Consider the following 25,283-nt stretch of genomic DNA (forward strand, 5'->3'; position numbering starts at 1 on the left):
CCTTGAGAATGTTCTAGAACGTGTACGTTAGAACGTGTATATTACAAGATGGACGCCCGCCGCCAAGCTCAGGTGTGAGTGAGGACAGCGGGATTGTGATAAGTTGAGCGCGTTCATCAGAGGACGGCAGACAGGTGAAGGGTACCTGTGTTTCACCTGCTCACCTGAACTGAGAGTGACTTCATCACTGCTCTGCTGATTACACGTTTCAAATAAACTTTATTGGCTCACTGCCTGAAACGGCTCCTTTACAGCTCGCGCTTTATTTAAACATGGTCCAAAGACACGCTCAGAGCCAAAGAATGTGCTGCTGTTTCAGGAAGTGGTGACTGTTTTTATACACACACACACGGAGGAAACCTCAGCCGAGCGCTCTGATTGGCTGCTGCACCACGTGTCTGGAGTGATAGTAGCTCCTTTTACGGTGGTGAGGCTCGTTGGCGACGGAGCATCAGGTTCAGAGCGGCTGCTACTTCTCAGAAACAAACGTACACCGTGTTCCCACACGCGCGCGCACACACACACACACACGGGACCTCCACCCCAACAACAGTGACTTGAGTTTCCCGCCATGTTAATAAAGTTTATTGAATGGGGGACAGGAAAACAAACCGGAAACACTCCGGGATGATTTTATACAGGTGCAGAAGCGCGTGCCACCTTCACCTGAAGGCTCCCACAGTTCAGTGGACTCGTGAACGCGCACGGGCTAGCAGACATCAGGGGGGTAGCGTGTGCGCGTGCTCCTCTGTGAGTGTCACACGGACTCGGGCCTTTGTTTGTTTTGCCTGCACACGCGCCGTTATGTAACGTCCGCGACGGCGGAGCGGCCCAATGCGCGCGGGGCCGGGGGGCGGGACGGGAAGACCCCGTTTCGCGGGGCTCCGGTGCTCTCGTCCGGAGCTCTGGCACCGGAGCAGCAGGAGCGCGCCTGAGTGGATTAAGAGTGAACCGGAGCCTCGGCGCCGCGCTGTCGGGACCGGCTCTGTGTTTGGGTTCGCCCCGCTCCCCCGCCTCTGCGGGCACTTGGTACAGTCCGCAGCGCGTCAGCCATTGTTTACAAATGAACTGAGAGAGCAGCGAGGACACCGAGCACCCACACAGCACCGACCCGCACCAACACAACGAAGGACCAGACGGAGGACAGCCGCCATGCCGTGCCGGAAGCATGACTACCTGCTGCTGGAGCAGTCGGTGACCGTGGACTCAGCGGAGGTGGACGCACTGGTGACGCGGATCGGAGAGGCGCTGCAGCTGCACGGCTCCGCCCAAACGCCGGTGTCGGTGAGCCGTCTGCACGGCCTCGCCGGCGGCCCCGGGACCAAACCGGCGGCCGGCGGTGCAGGGGCTCCAGCGCAGGCGCGGACCGGCTGCTGCATGCGGCTCCGGAGCCGCCGGGGGCCGCGGGCCGGCGGCAGGCCGAGCCCGTACGGTGTGCCCGGCTCCGGAGACTCGGACTGGGACCGGATCCGCCCCTGGAACCGAAAGCGGCTCGGCGGGCCGGAGGACGACCCGCACCGGCTGCTACAGGAGCTGCTGCTCTCCGGGAACCTGATCAAGGAGGCCGTGAGGCGGTTGCAGCTGTCCGCGGACTGCGGAGACTGAGCCCGGGCACCGGGCACGGACTCACACCTGAGCCACTCACCGGAAACTCCGCTCGGACTTTTTCTAATTTCTCCGTTTGGTCGCGAGGCCGGCAGCTAGCTCAGCTATGCTAATGATGTTTATGTTTGACTGGGGGGGGGGTGCTCACCTTGAGGCCAGGTAAAGGTGAGGTTGCTGTCAGGCACACATGTGGCTGCTCTCTGCTTCACGAGGAAATGAGCAGCTGGGTTTGTTTACAGTCTCATGGTGGGGTTTTACCTGCACAGGTAGGGGGCCGGGCTGCCCCTTGGGCCTGTGTGGGCTCAGGTGCTCTCACCTGTGGGAACTCCCAGCAGGACTTGTGTTGTTGTACTTTTTGTTGTGTGAAGAATGCCTCTGCTCCGTACCGGAGTACCTGCCGTTCCTGAGTATTCAGGCTTTTGTTGTCTTAATAAACTCACCTGTTTTTTTTTTTTCACACCTGTGCAGAGTGTCTTTGTCAGAGCACCGTTACTGAATCACACCTGGACGAATACACTGATTGGACAGATCCATAAGACCGATCAGCTGATTAGCATAGGTAGCTTCAGACAGGTGTTACTGATGTGAAATCAGCTGATCTCACATCAGGAAATAAACCTGGAAACACGTTGTCTTATTTTCTAGGAGGTCTGAAAGCTTTCCGCCCTCGTCTGAGGACCTCCTGCAGGAGGAGACTCCAGCAGGGACACTCTGACCACACCTGCTGGTTTAACCTGCCACATTGTCCAGATGAGTCAATAGAGATGTTTGATTCTAACTGCACAAGTCTGATGGTTTAAAGCTCAGTAATGAGCCTGCGCGCACGCACACACGTCCCCCTCCTCTTCCTGTGGTCGACATGGTCTTAGAGGCCACACGCTCATTATCAGCCTTTAAATACCCACCCCACCCCCACCCCTGTGTCACAGCAGGGTGACTCCTGCAGAAAAACATGTTTACCTGTAGTGGGCTGTGGGTCCTGCGGGCTGTGGCGCCCCCTGCTGTACCTGCTCTGTTACTTTATGGAGTCCTCATAGGAGCAGGTCCAACAGACTCATGGAGAAGAAATTCAAGAAAGTTACTTTATTTATCACAAATTTTCTGTTTTACAGAAGCCAGGAGGAGCAATCCAACTTTAAATAATAAAAGTAGGATGTCAAACAATCTGACAGAAGAAAATGACTCAAAGAAAAAATGGCCAATTAACTAGAATAAAAGATAAAATAAAGATCAATAATACACAGTAAAATGTTAAAGGCTGAAAAGAATAAATATTAGAAAAAAAACCAAAACATTACAATAAAATAAAAATTGGATAAAGAATCTTTAAGTAAAAAAGCAGAGTGAGAAGTTAAATGATCCTCTGAGTAAACTGGGAATGAAAAAGTTGATTCTGGTCATGTGACACAGCGTGTTCGTCATCTTCAGGTGAGTTCTTCAGTCTCAGCTGACTGCAGGTTTCCAACCTTACAAACAGGACATCTGCACAATGACTGAAACCAGCAGACTGACTAACAATGCTGTGTATGGTTTACCGAAGTTACATAAACAGGGTGCACCTCTAAGACCGATTGTCTGTATGATCAACTCGGTATAATATAATATATATAATATATAACATCTTCAAGTTTCTGGCTCAACCTCAACCCGCTGGTGGGCAGCTCTGAACACCACATGCAGAACACGTTGGATTGTGTTGAGAAGGTGAGAGACAGATGAACAGGCAGACGAAACCATGATCTCGTACAATGTTACATCTCTCTTCACTTGCATGATGACCCCAACTGCAGCAACAGGACCGCTCTCAGCATCGATCTAGTGTGTTGGAACTGTGTCTTCATTCCACCTACTTCACATACAAGGGTCAGTTCTACAGGCAGAAACATGGGTGTGCCGTGGGCTCCCCAGTTTCACCCATCGTGGCCAATTTGTACATGGAGGAAGTGGAAAAGAGGGCTTTGCTATCCTACCCTGGAACAGCACCAAGCCATTGGTTCAGATATGTGGATGACACCTGGGTGAAAATCAAATCTCAGGACGTACCACAATTCACAGATCACATTAAGTCTGTGGTGATGATGGTGATGATGGCCGCACAGCTCTCCTCCCAGAACATATAACTGTGGAGGGTGCAGGAGGCGTCCTGCTTGATGCTCTGACCCTCTGGCTGTGACTCCCACCGTACCAAACCCGTGGACTCCGATCGCGCAGACATGCAGGATGTTTATGTGGTGAGTGTGGACATGAGTCCGAGGGCATGCGGAGCTGACGGGCTGTGGGACCGGTGGTCCGGAGGCTTTGCAGTGATACACAGCTGTCTCCACGTGAAGTTTGCCAACAGCTGATGAAGCACAAAAATGATGATGATGGTTCATCAGATGAAGACTTCATCACCTGAGGTCAGAGTTTTTATTCTAATGGAGTTCAGACTGAATCCAACCAATGAAATGTAATGTAGAGGCTCTGCAGTGCAATGACTGCATGCACACACCAGAGGGCAGCACAACACCACGAAGCTTCTGTCCTAACGCCTCTGAACACCTGATCTACTACAGGTGAGCTGGCACAGGTCACATGATTAAACTGTGCTAAAGGTCACTGCAGGGTAAGAAGTAGAGCTGACGGCGGATGGTGGTGAGTCATCAGCTGACTGACATCAAGAATCAAGCCATGAACACACGAGAATATCAAGATGTATTTTATAATGGAAACCGTTAAATGATGAGAAAGTAGAGCCGGGCCTGAGCACACACTGCTGTAGTACTGACTGTGAAGGAGTGCTGAACCAACGCTGTGCCCTGCTGCCGCCAGCACACTGAAGGAACACGTTCCTCTCTGTTGGAGAGTTGACAGAGAAGAGAGGGCTCTTCCTGTGATGATGTCACAGCGCACCCACGCTGAGGCTTCGGGTTCGTCCCTGACAGATAAGACAGGCTGTCTCGTGGCGACTCGGTGGTGCAGGTTCAACTGCACGTTACCTGAACGTCAGCGAGGAGAGTGATGTAGCAGCGTCGCTGCTGCGTGTTCTCAGTAGGTCAGCTGTCGCTCTGAACGTGCTGCCCTCACGCAGCAGCGACAGGCTACAGATGTCTTGAACTGTATTACTGGACCTTCGGCACCCCAGGGGGCCGTTTCAGGGCCCACGTTCTGCACAGCACACTGAGGATTTGTATGAGTCAGAAACCTTTAATGCTCTCCGTGCTTCTCTGCTTTGTTCTTCGCTTACTTTGTAAACTCGTGGTCGGCATGACCGATCCTCTGCCTCAGGTTGGATCAAGCGTCCATCATTAAAAACAGATCAGTTATGTTGAAAATTATTGACTGACTCATTCTTAGCAGTGGGTCGTCCAACCAGCTGATTTAGGTTTGCAAAGGTGAACATGGCTGGAAGCAGCATTAATGCCAGGCACTGAAAGCATGTCGGTACGACTGGAGGCTGAACCCTCACTTTTATTGGTTGTTGATTTTCTTCTTCTGTTTCGTGGTGTCGAAGCAGCCGGTGCTCGTCAGGATGCAGCGAATGATGAAACGAAGTTCTGCCTGTGAGCGACGGCGCGTATCGCAGCAGATATTTTAGGACTGAAGCAGAGAGAGCTCCGCAGGGACGAGCAGCACTAATTTCACTTTGATGTGCGGCGTGAGTCACTCAGAGTTTGGCTGCCGGCTGCGCTCGTGTTTACTTTAATGTTTGGGACACGAAACACTGTTTACTCTGTGACGAGAGACATGACATTAGAGAGCCCTGAACAGACAGGATGTAAGCAGACAGACCTTCAGAGTAAAAGCTGCACCTGTTCAAGCCTGCTGGCAGCATGTTTGAAATAATGAAAACAGAGAGTCCGCAAGACGTCAGTACACTATATTAATGTATGTACTTGTATACACAAGTACACTAGCAGGGAACTCTAACAATGTAAGCATGAAGCAGACGATGAGCGTGTGATAAAGCAAAGCCTCCCCCGATGGAAATATCATGCAAAGGATGCTGGGAGCTTGAAACGGTGCTTTGTGCCTCTGATGTGGCGTCAGCGTCTCTGACACATGCTGATCCTCTGAAAAATATCAAAGCACAGAAAATGAGACCTTTCAGCAGCTTGAACCTGCCAGCGTCTTACCCAAACACCCTTTAGCTCAGGCAGAGGCCGAGAATCAAACTGCCAACCCTGCTGCCTGGGCCCTTTAATGTTCAGTGGAAATCTGGACTTTAAATCAAGGACATTTAACAACTTTCCAGGATGAAGGTTTTGAGCTGCTCTGCTGAGGAGAAGCTGTGATGAAGGAAGGAGAGGAGTCAGTTTCCTCTCTGAGACGAGCGCCATCAAATATTTACAGCTTTCTTCTTCTGCGCCTCGCTAAGTCTCCGTCAGCATCCGATGAAGCTCTGAGGATGCTCCGCCGCTCTGACCCGATCGCAGTGAGGATGATTCAGAGCACAGAGCAGCTTCGGCTCTGACCTCAGACCTAGCCCGCCCCTCACGTTTAAATATAAAACGTGCTGTGTCTCAACCACAGCCTGTATATCAAAGATGGGGGGGGGCACCTTGCCATTGCTCGACGGCTCGGCTCTGACACGTCGGCATCTTTGTGGGCGCTGCTGCACAAACAGAAGCTCTGTGCTGGACTTTAATTGCATCGCTGTCAGCAGAGAAGCGATTGGTTCCACTTCGATGGCGTCTGCGTGTCGGCCAAGAGGCGGAGCTCCAGATGATGCTGAGGACATCCAGCATGACCCTCTGCCTTTACCTGCTGCTTCAGGTGTGGCTCAGTGCCGATTGGACGCTCACAGTGAAGCCGACAGCTGCTGACAGGCGGCGTTTACTAGAGATGACAGGAAGTGATGTAAGCAGCAGCATCAGAGGGATGTTCAGTTCACGGCCTGCAGGAGCTCCTCACTGCCTCTAGTGTTTTTCGCTCTGTGGATTTGTGTCCAGGTATAAATCTTTGAGTCCTTCAGCGTCCTGCACTAGGAGGGCGGAGCCGGGGGCGGAGCATGGTGCCTCCTGCTTGCCGTGCAGCATCCAGGACCAGTTCAGGTATCCTGTGTCGCGTCGACCCGTGAGCGTGTGCAGACCAGCGTCTGTCGGGCTGACGGCGAACAGATTCCATTGCTGTTGCCTCTCCATCAGCTCCAGCTGCAAGGCGGAGGCGGAGCTCGCTGCTCCCCGCGCTCACTCTGTGATGATCCAGGATGTTTATTCCTGCCACAGGCTGACATTAAACACCGCAGGACTTCCTGCTGCAGCGGCTCAGACGCTGGCGTCTGTCATCAGTCAGAGTTCCGGAGTGTCGTCAGGACGCAGAAACAAAGAGCTGATGTTCTCAGAGCGCGTGGTCACGGTCACCTCCTGAAAACGCCACGCAGACAGGAAACAGAATGTTTCCGTCCAGTCTGAGACACTTCTGCTTCAGCTGTCTCACAGCTCCACGGAACGCTTTACGCCTTTCAAAGAACTCCCACTCTGGGAATTCTGGGAGTGACATTCCCTGAGAGCAGATCTGCTTTCAGCCCTGAAATATTAACGCTGTTCCATCCTTTAGTTTAATAATTACTGTTTTTCCTCCCAAAGTGCTCATCAGAGCGTCAAACAGCAGGATGACCCACAAAGTGACGAGCCTTCGTCCTCGTCTCCATCCTCTGCTTGTCTCACCGGTGAAGCCTCCTACCTCAGAGAGGGTTGCTGCTCGCCTCTCTGAACAAGCCAATCACGACTCTCTCTCTGTGACCTTCCTGACCTCGTTCTGCCTCCAAGTTTTTGTTTCTGTTTGCTGCTTCAGGACACCTCTGGCCCGGCCTCCGTCATCAGGCTGACAGCTTGAATCACCACCAGCATGTCCTTATTTATTTACACAGCGCCAAATCACAACATCAGTCGCCTCAGGGCGCTTTATTGTGTGGATGCCCTCAAAGGGCATCCACACTATTGAGTTCCTGTTTCTCTTTATTCTTTATTCCACTATTTTATTGTTGCTTCCGTACACTTTTTGGCACTCAACTACTCCCTCAGTTTTTGTGCTATTTTCACCGTTCAAATCTTAAAAAATTCTGCTCTTTCTGCTCTTTCCGGCTATGACTTTTGGTGCTCATAACTTCTATACTTTTTGAGATATTGAATTTTTTTTGCAATATTTTTTGCCCATTTCTGCATATTATCAGTGGCCTCACTGATTTTCCTTGCCGGGTTGACCTGTGTTTTAGCTCAGTGAGATGAGCATCCGTTCTCAGACTGGGAGGCCCGGGTTCAAATCCCGCTTATGGCAACATTTCTTTCAGTTAACAGTTAAACTTTTTTAACTCTTTTCAACACAAATTTCAGCTTTTTCACCCCTTTTCAGCACAATTTTCAGTTTTTTCACCACTTTTCAGCACAAATACCAGCTTTTTCAGCTGTTTTCAGCAAAAACCTCTTTTTAGCAGAATTCTACGGTGGCCCCTAGAGACTAAGCACGTACAAATTCCAAAACACTTGCAAATTCCAAAACACTTGCAAACTCCAAAACACATGCAAACCCCAAAACACATGCAAATTCCAAAACACAACGGAAGTGCTCCAGGACGCTAGGGGCAGTGTTGAGCTTTTGTTACCTAGTAACTACACAAGCCAGGAAGTACCAATGACCGGATTTGGGCTGTATCCCAATTCAGGGTCTGCAGCCTTAAAGGCTGCATTTTAAGGCCGATTACGTCACAGCGACACGACGAAGGCTGTCCCAATTCGAAGGCTGCTCGAAATGCGGCCCTCAAATGCGTCCTTAATTTCCCTGAATTTTAAGGATGGGCCCAACATATCCCAGATTTCATAGCGCGGCGGTGGTGTGGATAATTTTGCCGAAAAAAACGGCGGAAGCGGAGCCGCCGAAGAGTAAACTTTCAGAAGTAAGTACTGAATATTATGTCACTTATTTATGCGCAAATGTTTTTATAATGAAGAACATTAAAACATTCCTGTTGGCCACATGTCAGCAGAGTTATGTGACATTAGCGATGTTTGTACTAACTTGGTTTTAAAGACTTTACTTCAAAATATGCGCCGTTCAATAGTTGACTTTAATCTTACAGAGATGTGATGATTTTATGGATAATTAAAGTCAGTCATATATCCACAAACACAACAGGCTGAAAGTCAGTGATGCTGCTCGGTTTGCAGTCCTGAATATCACGGCACAAGCAGGATTCACTGCACTGTTAATGTCAGCTATGTTATATTGCTGCCTCTGTTCGGTGGTGTCGAGCCAAACGGACTTTAACGTGTGTTTGAACGAGCTGACGGTTCACTCGTTAAGCTGAAAGAAAGATGCTTTAATCACAGCAGTCACACATGTGTCCACTGGACCATCTGGAACTCTTCTTGTTTAGCACTCGTAATAACACAAACACTAAATCCTGCTTCTCTGGTGCTGTTGTGTAGCAGTGTGTACACCTGAGACTGTCACCTGTCTGTCTGTCCTGCACTCTCTCTCTGTTTCTTTCTCTCTGATTGTGGAATAAAAGTATGAACATGTGTTTATAAGTTACACTTGTGTTTGAATCCTGCAGCTTATCACACATTTGATTTCCATGTGTGACGACTGCAAGTGTCCAGAGTGAGGACAGACTGAGGGACCCACTGCTGCACATCATCTGTGAGGCTTTGCACCCCTGATGATCCACCAGGACAAACTCAGCAGTGTGTGAGGAAGAGGAGGAGGAAGAGCCAGCAGCAGCTGACAGATGGAGAGAATAGACAGACTGTTCCCTGTTTGTGAAGGACTGCTAGGAAAGTTTAACATAACTGTCTGTCCTGAATCAGTCTTATTAGGTAATGTTCAAATAATGTGATCATCCAGTGTTTTCAGTGTGGGAGAAAGTACTCAGGGCCTTCAAGTTACACACTATGAAAGGCAGCAACAAGTTTAATATTCAGAAACCTAAAGTCTGTATCAGCAGCAGGATGGAGCTAAAAATAAATGTTTGTTTCAGTTCTATGAAGCTTTGAGTATTTTGGATCAGTAGCTGCTGTGTTTGTTGCATCATATTGCTGTAATTGTTTATATGCTTTATATATTCTGAGCTAAGTTGATCTATAGTGTTACATCATATTCTATAAGGATGTTATGTGTTTGTAGACTTTCTGCCCAGTTTGACCCATTTAGCAGAAGTCAGCCTGTTTAAGGCTCTGATATCTATTCTGTATGACTTAAAGCAGTTATGACATGGTCTGATTTTCTCACCCAATAAAGGAATATTTCATATATCAGTCTACTCTTCATTTTATCAGACACAGTTATCACAGCTCGTACATTTTCTTTTTATAAATATCTGTAAGCAATGAGCCAAATTTAGTAATGCCAACATACTGAAGGAACAACATTTGTCTCTTATATATGATACACCTATATATACACTGTCAAAGACACTTGTCTTTGAGTGAAGATTTAAGGTGATAAGACATATAAATAACTGCAACTTGAATCTGTACTGAGGCTAAGTATTTGACACAGAGTTCATGTTCACTGCTGTAATAGCTAATAATGATTAATATAATAACTATAATATTGGCCATATTATATTTACATTACCAAAGTGATATGACTTTAGTCTCATGAACAACATTAGCTAATTGTTATTTACATGTTATTTACATTTGCATGTGTTTTGGAGTTTGCAAGTGTTTTGGATTTTGCAAGTGTTTTGGATTTTGCAAGTGTTTTGGAGTTTGCAAGTGTTTTGGATTTTTCAAGTGTTTTGGAGTTTGCATGTGTTTTGTCTCTAGGGGCCACCGTAGAATTCTCGTCATTCACCTCTTTTTTGCCCAAATTCTGCTTATTCACCTCTTCTGAAAAATTTTCCGCCTTTTCACCTCTTATTAGCACAAATCTCAGCTGTTTTCAGAAAAAACTCTTTTGAGCAGAAGTTCTGCTGATTCATTTATTTTCAGCGCATCTTTTTGCTTCTTTACCTCTTTTCAGCAGAAATTCTGCTGATTCACCTCTTATCAGCACAATTCTCAGCAGCTTCTGCTCATTTCAGCAGAATTGTCAGTCTGTCCACCTTTTCATTGTGAGACTGAGTTTGGCTCCGTGAGATGAGTAGCCGCCTTGAGACCAGAAGGGCCAGGTTCGAATCCTGCTCAGGGCAGCGTTTTTTCAGCTTTTTTCAGCAGAAATCTTCAGCGTTAAGGCATCCACACAGCATTTTCGCAGGAAATGCAAATTTTTCTAGTTTGTTTTAAACTTCCATTGTTTTCATTCAAATTCCGTTGTTTTCATTCTAATTCCGTTGTTTTCATTCTAATTCTGTTGTTTGTTTTAAACTTCCATTGTTTTGATTCAAATTCTGTTCTGTTCATTCTAATTCCGTTGTTTTCATTCAAATTCCATTGTTTTCATTCTAATTCTGTTGTTTTCATTCAAATTCCATTGTTTTCATTCAAATTCCATTGTTTTCATTCAGATTCCATTGTTTTCATTCAAATTCTGTTCTGTTCATTCTAATTCCGTTGTTTTCATTCAAATTCCATTGTTTTCATTCAAATTCCATTGTTTTCATTCACATTCTGTTGTTTTCATTCAAACTCTGTTCTGTTCATTCTAATTCCGTTGTTTTCATTCAAATTCTGTTGTTTTCATTCAAATTCTGTTGTTTTCATTCAAATTCCATTGTTTTCATTCACATTCTGTTGTTTTCATTCTAATTCTGTTCTGTTCATTCTAATTCCGTTGTTTTCATTCAAATTCTGTTGTTTTCATTCTAATTCTGTTGTTTTCATTCTAATTCCGTTGTTTTCATTCAAATTCCATTGTTTTCATTCTAATTCTGTTGTTTTCATTCAAATTCCATTGTTTTCATTCTACTTCCGTTGTTTTCATTCAGATTCCATTGTTTTCATTCAAATTCTGTTCTGTTCATTCTAATTCCGTTGTTTTCATTCAAATTCCATTGTTTTCATTCACATTCTGTTGTTTTCATTCAAACTCTGTTCTGTTCATTCTAATTCCGTTGTTTTCATTCAAATTCTGTTGTTTTCATTCAAATTCTGTTGTTTTCATTCAAATTCTGTTCTGTTCATTCTAATTCCGTTGTTTTCATTCAAATTCTATTGTTTTCATTCTAATTCCGTTGTTTTCATTCAAATTCCATTGTTTTCATTCTAATTCCGTTGTTTTCATTCTAATTCTACTCTTTTTATTCAAATTCTGTTGTTTTCATTAAATTCCGTCGTTTTCATGTTAATTCCGTTGTTTTGATTCAAATTCTGTTCTGTTCATTCAAATTCCATTGTTTTCATTCAAATTCCATTGTTTTCATTCTAATTCCGTTGTTTTCATTCTAATTCTACTCTTTTTATTCAAATTCTGTTGTTTTCATTAAATTCCGTCGTTTTCATGTTAATTCCGTTGTTTTGATTCAAATTCTGTTCTGTTCATTCAAATTCCATTGTTTTCATTCAAATTCCATTGTTTTCATTCTAATTCCGTTGTTTTCATTCTAATTCTACTCTTTTTATTCAAATTCTGTTGTTTTCATTAAATTCCGTCGTTTTCATGTTAATTCCGTTGTTTTGATTCAAATTCTGTTCTGTTCATTCAAATTCCGTTGTTTTCATTCAAATTCTGTTGTTTTCATTCAAATTCCATTGTTTTCATTCAAATTCTGTTGTTTTCATTCAAATTCCATTGTTTTCATTCAAATTCTGTTGTTTTCATTCAAATTCTGTTGTTTTCATTCAAATTCTGTTCTGTACATTCTAATTCCATTGTTTTGATTCAAATTCTGTTGTTTTCATTCAAATTCTATTCATTTCATTCTAATTCCGTTGTTTTTATTCAAATTCCGTTGTTTTCATTCAAATGCTTTTGTTTTCATTCAAATTCTGTTCTGTTCATTCTAATTCCGTTGTTTTCATTCAAATTCTATTCATTTCATTCTAATTCCGTTGTTTTTATTGAAATTCCGTTGTTTTCATTCAAATTCCATTGTTTTCATTCTAATTCTACTCTTTTTTTCAAATTCTGTTGTTTTCATTAAAATTCCGTCGTTTTCATGTTAATTCCGTTGTTTTCATTCTAATTCTGTTGTTGTGTGGATGCCCTCAAAGGGCATCCACACTATTGAGTTCCTGTTTCTCTTCATTCTTTATCCTTTAGATCCTTGAGTTCCTGTTTCTCTTTATTCTTTATTCCACTATTTTATTCTAGTTGCTTCCGTACACTTTTTGGCGCTTAACTACTCCCACAGTTTTTGTGCTATTTTCACCGTTCAAATCTTAAAAAATTCTGCTGTGATGGAGACATTTGGTTTGTGTAATGTTATAAATACTCGGATACTCCCCAGAGGCTCTGGACTTTTATATAAATATATGATATTCAGTCCTGTAGAAAGTTATATATTTAAAAATATATGATCCTCTCTGGTTACTCTGGTATGAATAACTCTGCATCATTTTATGGTAAATAACCCACTATGTGTAAAAAAACTGTGAAAGAATTACAGATGACAAGTTTGTAGTTCAACATACAAGTGACGACCTTTGACCTTCATCAGGTTTTATTTAATTGTGTCAGAGAAACTCAAACGTGCTCTTCATGCAGCTGAGTACATCAAGTGTTTAAAACGGAAGCTGTGCAGGTCTGAGATCAGCAGCTCTCTGAAACACCAAACTGAGGTCCTGTTAATGCTGATATATAGTGACACAGTTACATGAGTGATTAATCCTTTTGACTTTTTGTCTTTAACTTTATCAATAAAACAGCTGCAGCTTTCACTACAGCACATGTGGTACTTTAACCTTTGTACTGTTTTCATCAGTTCACTTTGCAGTTAACATGTGAACATGTTGGATGATCTGTCTGCTGTCACTGGGTGGTGCTGAGGTCTGAATCTGAGGGCAGCTCCTGTAATCACAAAGACAACAGAACCATCAAACTCAAATATAAATTTTATCCCTCAAAATTGAAATAAAGCTGATTCTTCTGTCCTCACACACTCAGGATCTGAAGCTCTTCTCTTACATTTTTTTCAGTATTACAGTACACTACAGTACTTTAATCCATAGTTCCTGAGTAATGAGGAGCTACAAGGTACAAGCTTTTTTTTTTCTTTTTTTTTTTTAAAGTTACTGTCTTTATAGATGTGGCAAGAGACTGAAAACATGCTGTTGTTTGCACATATTTAATATTCAGCTCTGCACAGGAGCTGAAGCAGAGTGCAGCCTGTTGCTTTTACAGTATAATACTTGTAATAAAAGTACAGTAACAGTAATTAGTGACTGAGCAGCCTGGAGCGTTTCTCTTGATTTCTTTAGTCAGGGTAAATTCATTCACCTGCACAGATTAGCTAAACGAACCCTGACAGCCGAGTGCTCATCTTAGCTAGCTAGGTCTCAGGACCTAGCTAAGGACGGTAGTTATGGATTAGCTTACAAACACGTTTAACTTACCGAAAAAGTGCAGCGGGGCCTCGGGTCCTTCTGTCGGGTAGTCCAGTTTACTGAAGAACACCTCAGGCTGTCAGGTTAAAACACTCGGTCGTGTTTTCGTAGCGTAAACGCTGGCCCTCCTCTCAGAGCCTGCGCTCTATCTGCTATTCCCGAACAGAGATACGCAAGTTTCTCCGTGACTGCAGCTGCCAGTCACAGCTGCTGTGATGACGTTACATCCCAATTTAACATCACCGCGGTAGGAATTAGAATCAAACTTATCGGAGAGGAGACCCCTTGAACATCAATCAGCGTGATGAGAACTATTGATAACAAAAGAAAGAATCTTTGGAAAAAAATTATCTGAGGAGAATAAATTTATTTTATTCTGACCCCAGTCCCATCCGCTAACATGGAGGAGGCGGGGTTTATGACCTATACTGCAGCCAGACACCAGGGGGCGATAGAGACGTTTTGGCTTCATTTTTGGGGAGCTGTCGCGTCGTCCATGTTTTATACAGTCATTGGCAGTGACGTTTGCAGGGTTACTGAAGTTGGGCTAGCTGCTATATAATGATGTGCTACGTGATCGCTAGCGACACAGCTATGTTAGCATTACAAACACAGTGAAGCTGGAGGATGAACGCTAACTTTTTCCCACTCGATAAAAGTTAACTTGAGGGTTCCTGATGGTTCGGGACAAATACAATCGCATGGCAGGATGCTGTAAACGGACCAAACTTCAGTCAGGAGAACAACTGAGATAATCCATCCACAATACGAGGTTAGTCATTAATATACTGCTGCATGGGCTGGAGTTACATCGTGAGGTTTAAACACTGAGCTTTAAACCTGTGTTTATATATGATTATATATATATATATTAGGGGTGCAACGATATTCGTATCGATATTGAACCGTTCGACACAGTGCTTTCGGTTCGGTACGCATATGTATCGAACAATACAAATTTTTTTCTTTATTTGATCAACTTTTCTTCTGACGATGCTGTCTGTGTTGAGCGCTCAGTGGATCTGCGTTCGACTACTCCGCCTAGGCTGTACTGTCGCATGCTTTAATTTGTCATTTATTAAAATTATAAATATATATTTTAACTCAAAAGTACAGTTTTTAAATTTAATGTCGCTGAAACAACAAAGTAATAAAAAAATAAATCTATCTGATCGAGAAATCACTCATCTTTAGAAAAGAGAGTTTATTACAGAGAAATGTCTCCTTCCAAAATAAAAGCTATACTATACACTTCTTCTGGGCTATATTCTCAGCAGCATATTAAACATATCAGGTCCCCATAAGGAGAATCCTGTGCTAACAGCTGTCTAAATGACTCGGGTAAAGTTTGTAGCATGCGTGCTTGTTGTTTTTGTCTGCTTCCACTTGTCTTTGCACGAGGATGATGTCGGAGTAAATGTGCAGTCATATTCGTTGTGTTCCCACTAGTGCTGTCAGCTTTAATCTGAAATGACGTTAACGCCACAACACGGCAAATCTCCGTTAACAAGCTACCGCGGATCGGCCCGTGCGTGGGGCTGGACGGCGTCAACATGTTAACGAGCTAACTGCGCTAACACACTAGTTCCCACCCATGTAATTGAGCATTGCGTGGCACATCCGACATACTGTTTTACTTTTGTCCATGACGCGCTTACCTTCAGGGTCATACGTCACATGAAGACCAAAATAGTTCCAAAGGCCAGATCTGAATGAGGGTGGGGGAGGTTCAATTTGCCATGTTGCAGGGAGCTTAACTTCTGTCTGCTAGCTTGCCCTGCTGCGTTCGACTGCTCCGCCTAGGCTGCACTGTCGAGCGCAGATCCACTGAGCGCTCAACACAGACAGCATCGTCAGAAGGAAAGTTGATAAAATAAATTAAAAATATTGTATTGTTCGATACATATGCGTACCGAACCGAAAGCACTGTATCGAACGGTTCAATATCGATACGTGTATCGTTGCACCCCTAGTGTGTATATATATATATATATATATATATATATATATATATAGGTATATTGAACTGATAAACATACAGACAAAGGTCAATTTCAGTCCTTGCTTCCGCCATGTTGGATTTGGTTCAGGAAGTGACCGTAGGGTGGAAGGGTGTTATCAGAGGACAGCGAGTCAGTGATGGTTTTCCTTTTATGTCGGTGAGAATAAAAAATATGCCTCAGTAAAGTTCAGATACGAGCGAATGCTTCCTTTGCTGTTCGATAAACACCTCCGACAGGATGTGACATCATCCTGATACACACACACACTTTAAAACTTTATTGTAAAGTAGACCCTACAATAATACATACAGAGAAAACCCAACAATCATATGACCCCCTATGAGCAGCACTTTGACGACAGTGGGAAGGATTTTCCGTGTGAGGCCTGTTCACTCGTTGCTCCGGGACTAATTCAGGGGGCAGAGAGAGAGCAGACAGATGAGGAGGGTCCGACCAACAGCCCGGATCACCCTTCAGGACACACCTGAATCCAGCTCACACCACCTGAAACACCGCAGAGTGGTCCCGCATCCTCGGTGGGACCAACACAAACCCATTACTGAGCGAAGGAACAGAACTACAGCAGGTCAGATACAGAAGAAGCTTCCAGCAGTCACAGCGTGTACATGTGAACGTGCTGAGACGGAACAAACACAGGTCCAGGAAACATGAAATCAGCGGAAACGTCTGCTGCGTCGCTCCAGCCTGCTCTGGGTCAGCTCAGGTGTTTCCTCACCTGCAGAGGGTCAGGACGTACTCCTGAAGACTCCAGGATGGTGCCTGCATGGTGTTTTTCTCTGATGACTCTGTGGTGGCTGGATGCATTAGTGAGGGTGATGAGTCAGAATACCGGGCTGTGGTCGACTCCTTTGTCACGCGGTGCGAGCAGAATGATCTGCAGCTCAACATGGCAAAGACCAAGGAATTGACTGTGGATTTTTGGAAGACCTGGAAAACCTGTGACCCCTGTTTCAATCCACGGGGTCAACATGGACGTTGTGGAGGACTATAAATACCTCAGAGTACATACAGACTATAAACTGGACTGGGTTAGAAACACCACTGCGCTTTACAGGAAGGGCCAGAGTCGTCTCTGAGGTCCTTCAACGTCTGTCGGACAACGCTCAGGATTTTCTGTGAGTCTGTTGTGGTCAGTGCTATCCTCTGTGCTGTTGCATGCTGGGACAGCAGGTTGAGGGTCACAGATGCCAACAGACTCAATAAACTGATCACAAGCCTGTAGGGACGGAGCTGGACCCTATTAGGGTGGTGTCTGAGAGGCAGATGTTGTCCAAGATAAGGACGATGCTGGATAACACCTCCCACCCACTCCATGGCATGCTGGGCAGTCACAGGAGCACGCTCAGTGAGAGACTGAGATTACCCATAATGCACCACTGAACAACACAGGAAGTGATTCCTGCCTGTGGCTCCCTGTATAACTCCTCCATGTAACACACTGTAAACGCTGCAATAGTTACAGCCTGTTTGCACACTCTTTTCTACTCAGTAATGTTGCCGTCAGTCTTTGATATTTATTACTGAGTGATTCGTATACATTGTGCTATTAAATCTGTAAATCTGTAACATACTGTACTGTTAAATAGTTTAGTCTGTTTCTGTTACTGTGCTGGAGCAACTGTAACCCACATCATTTCCTTAGGGATTAATAAGTATGCTGATTCTGATTCTGTTCGGCTCTTTGAAGGGAAGCTTGTCCGTCACCATCTACGTCCTGGAGTCTGTGCGTTTAATTAGCCTGCACCTGAGCAGAGGAAGAGCAAACGCAGCATCAGATTCACCCTCAGCTCTCAGCTTCTGGAGTTTGGTTGTGGTTTTTAGGCGAATACACTTCATGTTCCTCTAAATGGGCCTCCGTGTCCTCACTGCAAGACTGTCTGTGCTTCATTACAGTGGGACATAAAACAGCTCAAAGGTAGACCGCTGTGACACTCCGATCATCAGGAGAGCCGAAGAAACACTCGCAGCGCCTCTGACAACAGAGCCTGCGACTTCCTGAAAGTGTTTCCAGATGTGAGGACCTTCATCCTGTTGGCTGAAATGATTTAACTGCTCCTGTTTTTCATCCTGCGGCCTCAGTGTTTGGAGTGCCGCTGCACAGCTTCAGCGTTCCTCTGGCTCCGAGGTTCAGCAGCTTTGCTGTGCTTCGCTTCAGGCTCCTCCCCCAACCGTCAGCAGGAGAGTTTCTGAAGAACAGCCATGATCTGAAGCTGAACTCAGAGACAACACTGAGACTTTATCCATGCTCATGATTTTAATCACACCAGAGTAAACCGACTCCGACACGTTATTCACAGTTTACTTGTATTTCTGTCGTTTTGTGTGAGAAGGCGAGCTGAATGCATGAAGGAACAAAGATGAGCCTTTCGGTAACCAATAACAATACCATCATCATCACCACCATCATCAGCGTGGATTGTTTTAAGATTAGGCTTCAAACTTTAGCATATAGTTAGGGCTGGACCAGGTGACCCTGGATCCTCCCTTAGTTATGCTGCAATAGGTGTAGGCTGCCGGGCGATTCCCATGATGCACTGGGTGTTTCTTCTTCACTCACTATGTGTTAACAGACCTCTCTGCACTGAATCATATCTGTTATTAATCTCTGTCTCTCTTCCACAGCATGTCTTTATCCTGTCTTCCTTCTCAGCAGATGGCCCCGCCCCTCCCTGAGCCTGGTTAGCCTTGGACATTTCCAGGCAGAGTACCCGGGGTGCTGTGATGACATGGAGAAGGTGTTCAGGTGCTTCATGGAGTCAGATCACATCAGCAGAGATTCCTTTGCGAGCTGCAGGTCAGGTCTTATCTGCTTTTAGCCTCATTACCACTCGTTCGTTTCCCACGTGACTTCAGCTACTGATGAACTTTTAAGTCACAGCGAGATCAGGGCAGGGTGGATATTTTCTTCTCTGAATTCTGAATTCTCAGACTTTCAGATGAACCCCAACGCTGTGACCTCTGCCCTCCTGGACCCTGTGTCTCTCTGCTCTCCCTTTGCAGTCTCTCCCGCTCTCTGTGGATGTCTGCGATCTTCCTCCTTAAATGCCTGAAATGCAAATGTGATGTTCCAGTTTCTGTGTCACTGCACTGCTGCTGGCATCAAACCGAGAATCCAGGTCAGCCATGAAAGCAGCCAGCAGGAGGTCATGTGATCTGTACCTGTGCTGCAGAAACAACCCTCCGTCAGCATCAGCGTGTCCTCAACAACGCAGCAGCTTCACATGTCCTCTGAGACACCTGCACACAGACATGTTCACGTGTTCAGACTGTCATGTTTACCTTACACGTGGCGAGCTTTCTGAACGCTCATGCTGCGGTGTTCTCGGCCTCAAGCATGCATTCAACCGGTCACAGCAGGCTTCCTGCAGCTTCAGGCGAGTTGGAATGAAATTAGATCAAATTAGAGACACTGGGAGCGAAGCATGCATCTGTGGCACAGACTTGGGTCACACTGAGAGACTGTTTGGAGGTTTTTAGGTGGGAAAATAAAGTCAAGTAAGAAAAATGTAGAGACTTACCCTGATCTAACAGACAGTGAGGGCGGGCTGATGGCGGTGAAGGAGATGATGATGGTGGGACATACTGACAGAGGATGCTGACCATCTGCAGAGATCAGAGAAATGAGAGCTGCTTTAAACACCCAGCGGTTGGATTCACGACTTCAGGCGTTACCATGGTATTTGAGGCGACCTCTGTGACCTCAGCAGAGCGGTGGCCTGGAAACAGGAAGCAGCAGGATACCAGAAACACCGCGGGGGTCCTCCTGCTGCAGCCGCTGAGGCGTGCGTCCACTGTGAGACGATGCCACAGGAAGGTCAGAGCCATCACGGTGGTGCGTGAACATCTCACGTCTCACTCAGACCTTCACCGTGCTGACCTCACAGCCCCCACCAATCATCTCAGTTCATTTCAATTTTATTTATACAGCACCAAATCACAACAACAGTCGCCTCAAGGTTCTTTAAATCGTAAGGTAAAGATCCTACAATAATAGAGGGAAACCCCGACAATCTGACAACCCTCTATGAGCAGCACCTTGGTGACAGTGGGAAGGAAAAACTTCCTTTTAACAGGAAGAAACCTCCAACAGAACCAGGCTCAGTCAATGAGTCCCACCTGTGAACAGGAAAGTTTTTATTCTTCAGCAGAAAACTGCTGAGAGCTCGTTAATTCAAACAAACAATAAATCTGTCCAATGAGAGCTGAGCTCACGTGACTCTGTCCAATGAGAACTGAGCTCACGTGACTCTGTCCAATGAGAGCTGAGCTCATGTGTTCCTGGACATTCCCTCACCTGCAGACCATCCCAGGAAACATTTCCATGATGAACAACTGTCAGCTGACACAACTGGGCATGCTCAGATCATGTGTCCAAATTAACAGCATCACCCGAGTGCTCCTGTTAGGCTTCCTGTCAACAATCATGAAACACGTTCTCAGCTGGAGGAAGCTCACGAGGAGAAAGTCCACCCTCACCTCTGACCTCTGACTTCCAGCAGACGATAATCCAGACACGTTAAGTTTATCCTGAGTGTGAGACAGACACTATCTCTACTTTTAAGATTAGGCTCCCTGAGCCTGGTTCTGTTGGAGGTTTCTTCCTGTTAAAAGGGAGTTTTTCCTTCCTGCTGTTGCCAAAGTGCTGGCTCATAGGGGGTCATGTGGTTGTTGGGGTTTTCTCTTTGGGGTTTACCTTACAATACAAAGTGCCCCGAGGTGACTGTTGTGGGGATTTGGTGTAGAAATAAAATTGAATTGAATTGTGCACATTGAGCCTTTCAGAATAAAAGACTGTATTTTCTGTCTTCAGCAGTTAGCTTGGTGTCCACGCCAGAGATGGGCAGTAACGAGTTACAAGTAACGCATTACTGTAATCCGATTACTTTTTTCGAGTAACGAGTAAAGTAAGGGATTACTATTGCAAAAAAGGTAATTAGATTACTGTTACTTTCCTGTAAGCACGCTGCGTTACTGCGTTACTATTCTTTTGCGAGAATGTCTCATGACAGTGACGTAAGCGAGTGCGACGTTCATGACAACAGCTGTGTGCAGATCAACAGTGGATCATATATCAGTGTGGGAGAGAGTATGAGCGTGCAGCGTTTAAAGCGTGGAAGTACTGACCTTACTTTGAGTTTGATTCCATAAAAAGTGACAAAAACATTAGTGTCCGTTGTGCGTGGGAAGAAAACTTCTTTTTACAGCAAAAAACCCCTAAACTTCCGAGCAAGCACCAAGTAGCTACAACGGGAATGTGACATTCACAGAGAAGCTGCCGTATCCTTCCACTGACCGCTGCGGCTCACCTGCACCAGGGTAAACCTCCGCCTGCCCCACTCCTGCTTTACAGGTGAAAATAGAGCAACAGGACCGCTAGTCTTTGACTTTATTTATTTTCTGCTGTGTTTTACTTGCATCTATTTGAAAGACTGAGTGTAAACACAAAAAAATATTTTATTTTATGTGCTGGAACGTGCAGAAAATAGGTTTAAATGTTAAACTAATTTCTTCCAGTCAGAGAATGTTGCAGATAATTTAATTTTTGCTTGATGCATAAAGTTAAAAGATTAAAACTAATAAAACAAGTTTTAAAAAGAGACTTTTCCATTTGATTACATTTTGTATGATGGATTATGCAGTAACTAATTACTCTTGAAAATTAAAAAAAAGTAACGGGATTACGTTTTTTGGGAAGTAATCAGTAATTAGTTACTGATTACTTTTTTCAAGTAACTTGACCAACACTGGTCCACGCACAGTGTTGGGAAGGTTACTTTTAAAATGTATTCCACTACAGATTACAGATTACATGCCCCAAAATGTATTTTGTAACGTATTCTGTTACGTTACTCAATGACAGTAACGTATTCTGAATACTTTGGATTACTTAATATATGATCATGCTTTTTACAACTACATGAATGAACTATTGCTGTGTAATTTATTACTATTACTGAAGGTTACTCTCCATACCAACACCAACTAGATGTTTAAATCTTGATATAAATGAGTAACAGTAGGTGGACATTAGGTAAGGCTGCACTTTACCTTGGCTGCAGTGGTTATTATTATATTTACATGCTTCCAGCTCCCGTTTCTGCTCCGTGACAGCTCGGACTTTCCCTTTCTCTCCCTCGCTCACAGACACATCACGGGTCCATTCTCCCTGCAGCACGGACTACACCATCAGGCTACATGCTTTAGGGCGATGCCTGCAACACTGTGCTATTGCCTTCATATTAAATCATTTTTTGAACAATAATATTTCTTCCCGTCATTATGCGGCTGCAAGTAGAGGTGACATGGGCCGTGAGATTGAGACACAGACATTAGAGCCTCTTAATGCGTGTTTGGTTTGGGTTTCCATCGGTGTGGAAACCAAAAACAGAGAGGGCATAGCCAACAGTGTTGGGGAGTAACGGAACACATGTACCGCCGTTACGTATTTAAAATACAAAATATGAGTAACTGTATTCCGTTACAGTTACCGTTTAAAAAGGTGGTATTCAGAATACAGTTACTTTGTTGAAATAAATGGATTACACTGCGGTACTTTCCTGTTTCATTTTGTCGCGGGTCAGGACTGTTTGGGTTTTGTTTGACAGCTACGTTCTGTTGTTCCAGGCGGCAGCGTTACGGTTGCCATGGTTACAGGGCGACGCTCTCTCTCTCTCTGCGACTGTGTGTTTCCTGGGTGAGAGAGCGCCTTTTCGTTGTTGTTGTTGTTGTGCTAAGCTAACAGGCAGAATGCTACAAGCATAGCTCTAAAGAATGTAGCATCATGGGCAGTGTAGTCCGTGTGTAGTCCGTGTGTAGTCCGTGTTGCAGGGAGAATGGACTGCCATACACGTTATGGGTCTGTGAGCGCGAGGAGGGAGAAAAAGGGGAGTGGAAAGGTATGAGTTGTCATCGAGGAAAAACGGGAGCTGGAAGCATGTAAATATAATAATAACCACTTCAGCCAAGAAGAGAGCCTGACGAGCCCAGTTGTAAGTAAGCTATTAAGACTCGACTGTACACTGTGTTCGTGTTTTCCTCCGAAAACAATAAGTTCCGTTGCAGCAGTCTTTCAACGCCTCTCTCTGTCTCTCGCAAGAAAAGTTGACCCACACAACAAAGTAAAGCTATTTTTCGGCTACGAGCCGACAGGGACCCCGCCGTATTAGTCAGAGGTCCCTTTACTACAGTTCAGAGTCGCGGACCTTCAGTAATAGTAATAAATCACACAGCAATAGTACATTCACGTTGTTGTTGTTTTATCCTATTGTAAAGTGTCCTTGGGTGACTTGAAAGGCGCTCATAAATAAAATTTATTATTATTATTATTATTATTATTGTAAAAAGCATGATAATATATTAAGTATTCCAAAGTATTCAGAATACGTTACTGTCATTGAGTAACGTAACGGAATACGTTACAGAATACATTTTGGGGCATGTATTCTGTATTCTGTAATGGAATACATTTTAAAAGTAACCTTCCCAACACTGATAGCCGAACATATGAAACAGGAAAGTACCGCAGTGTAATCCATTTATTTCAACAAAGTAACTGTATTCTAAATACCACCTTTTTAAACGGTAACTGTAACGGAATCCAGTTACTCATATTCTGTATTTTAAATATGTAACGGCGGCACATGTACTCCGTTACTCACCAACACTGTCCACGCAGGACTAATAAAGCCTTCACTGGATGCCAGCTTGGTCTGCAGCACACTTTTTACCCACACCAGTGACGTGTTTGAGGGCTCCTCATGTCTCTGCTGCTTTGTTGGGCTCTGCCTCAGCCTCAGATATTTGCACTCTTCAGTTCTGCAGCTCCCTGAAGTCTCCGAGTCTGCATCAGTGACAAGTTTTAAACGGAGGAACCGTTGTGGTCCTGGGCCGTTTTCAGTTATGTTTTTTTCTGCTTGTTAGTTCTTTGTTTTTGTCGTTCAGTTTTGCGTCCCAGTTTTACTTCCTGTTTTGTTTTCCATGACGTTGTTCTCTGTTTTTTCAGTGTTTGTATAATATAGTTATTGTAGATATTTACTTGTCGCAGATAAATACAACAAAATAAAACCAGTACCGGTACCAGAAAAAATAATTTTTATCCATAACATACAGGAAAAGACCCAGGGAAACCGAGTTAACAATAAAAACGATAAACCCCCCCCCCATAAATTTCCCACCCGAGCCTCAACTCCCAGGGCCCGGTACCAAACGACTCACGGACCGGTAGCGGTCCGTGGCCCGGGGGTTGGAGACCGCTGTTTTATCCTGTCTTCCTTCTTTCACCAACCAATCACAGCAGATGGCCCCGCCCCTACCTGAGCCTGGTTCTGCTGGAGGTTTCTTCCTGTTAAAAGGGAGTTTTTCCTTCCCACTGTCGCCAAAGTGCTTGCTCACAGGGGAGTCAAATGATTGTTGGGCTTTTCTCTGTAGAGTCTACCTTTCAATATAAAGCGCCTTGAGGCGACTGTTGTTGTGATTTGGCGCTGTTTGAATAAAACGGAATTGAATGACATAATAATATTAGTGTAATAACATTATAATAACAGCTGATGACATAATAATAATAATAATAATAATGATGATGATGATGATGATATACTGATGATATGAGTAATTTTATAATGATGGCTAGCTTTCAGTTTCTCCTCCCCCCGAGTCTGTATTTTATTTACCTTCCACATCGACACCATGACAGAAATGAATCACAAACCATCCTTGAATAAAGCTTTATTGATCGTGACACTGATGATTGAACAGGAGTTTCATTGCCTCTGAGGGAAACGTGTGAATGTAGCTTAAGATCAAAGCACAGATTCAATGTTAGACATCTGAGACGTGTAAGACAAACCCAACAGCCAATCAGAACAAGCCTGAGTGCGCTCATCTGAGGATTTTTAATGTTCAGACTTGCAGAGTTACACCCACTGCCCATGAGGAAGACATCTGCGCCGCCTGTTTTATTTTGGGGGCGGGGCTAATGTTCAGAGAGAAAATGTGTTTTGTAAATAAAGTCACGAGTTAAACGGGAACACGCTGCTGCTGGACACATACGTGACACACAGAACATACAGCGGGGCGGTCTAAGCATGCTCACACTCGTCTTCCTGCGTCTACCTTCCTGCTGTCGTCCTCCTGTCCAATCACGGGCTCTGCTGCTGCTGGGGTCATCGTGTGTGCGTTTCTCAGAGGGGTCAGAGGTCATAGGGGCGGGGCTGTTCTTGCTACCACCACAGCTCGTCGCCCCCGCTGC

General features: G+C 44.7%; 2 protein-coding genes across 3 annotated transcripts in view; one reads left to right on the top strand and one right to left on the bottom strand.

The window, feature by feature from the left end:
• The first annotated feature begins 394 nt into the window (after positions 1-394).
• gbp (glycogen synthase kinase binding protein) lies at positions 395-2,058 on the top strand. The gene has a single exon (XM_084944632.1). It carries the CDS (start codon positions 835-837, stop codon positions 1,603-1,605), a length of 771 nt encoding a protein of 256 aa, XP_084800758.1. The 5' UTR covers positions 395-834; the 3' UTR covers positions 1,606-2,058.
• Positions 2,059-24,745: 22,687 nt separating this feature from the next.
• kcnv1 (potassium voltage-gated channel modifier subfamily V member 1) overlaps positions 24,746-25,283 on the bottom strand; it is an 11,022-nt gene continuing 10,484 nt past the window's right edge. For both annotated transcript variants that reach the window (XM_084944731.1, XM_084944732.1), the window contains one exon: positions 24,746-25,283. This exon is cut by the window's right edge and continues 483 nt beyond it. In XM_084944731.1, coding sequence (XP_084800857.1) covers positions 25,255-25,283 — 29 coding nt within the window. In that variant the 3' untranslated portion in view covers positions 24,746-25,254.

The sequence above is a fragment of the Perissodus microlepis genome, chromosome 11 (genome assembly GCF_051167445.1).
Source record: "Perissodus microlepis isolate ML-2025 ecotype Zambia chromosome 11, ASM5116744v1, whole genome shotgun sequence".
Lineage (NCBI taxonomy): Eukaryota > Metazoa > Chordata > Actinopteri > Cichliformes > Cichlidae > Perissodus > Perissodus microlepis.

Coding starts and splice junctions, on each gene's coding strand:
- gbp (XM_084944632.1), top strand. CDS start 835: ATGCGCGCGGGGCCGGGGGGCGGGACGGGAAGACCCCGTTTCGCGGGG.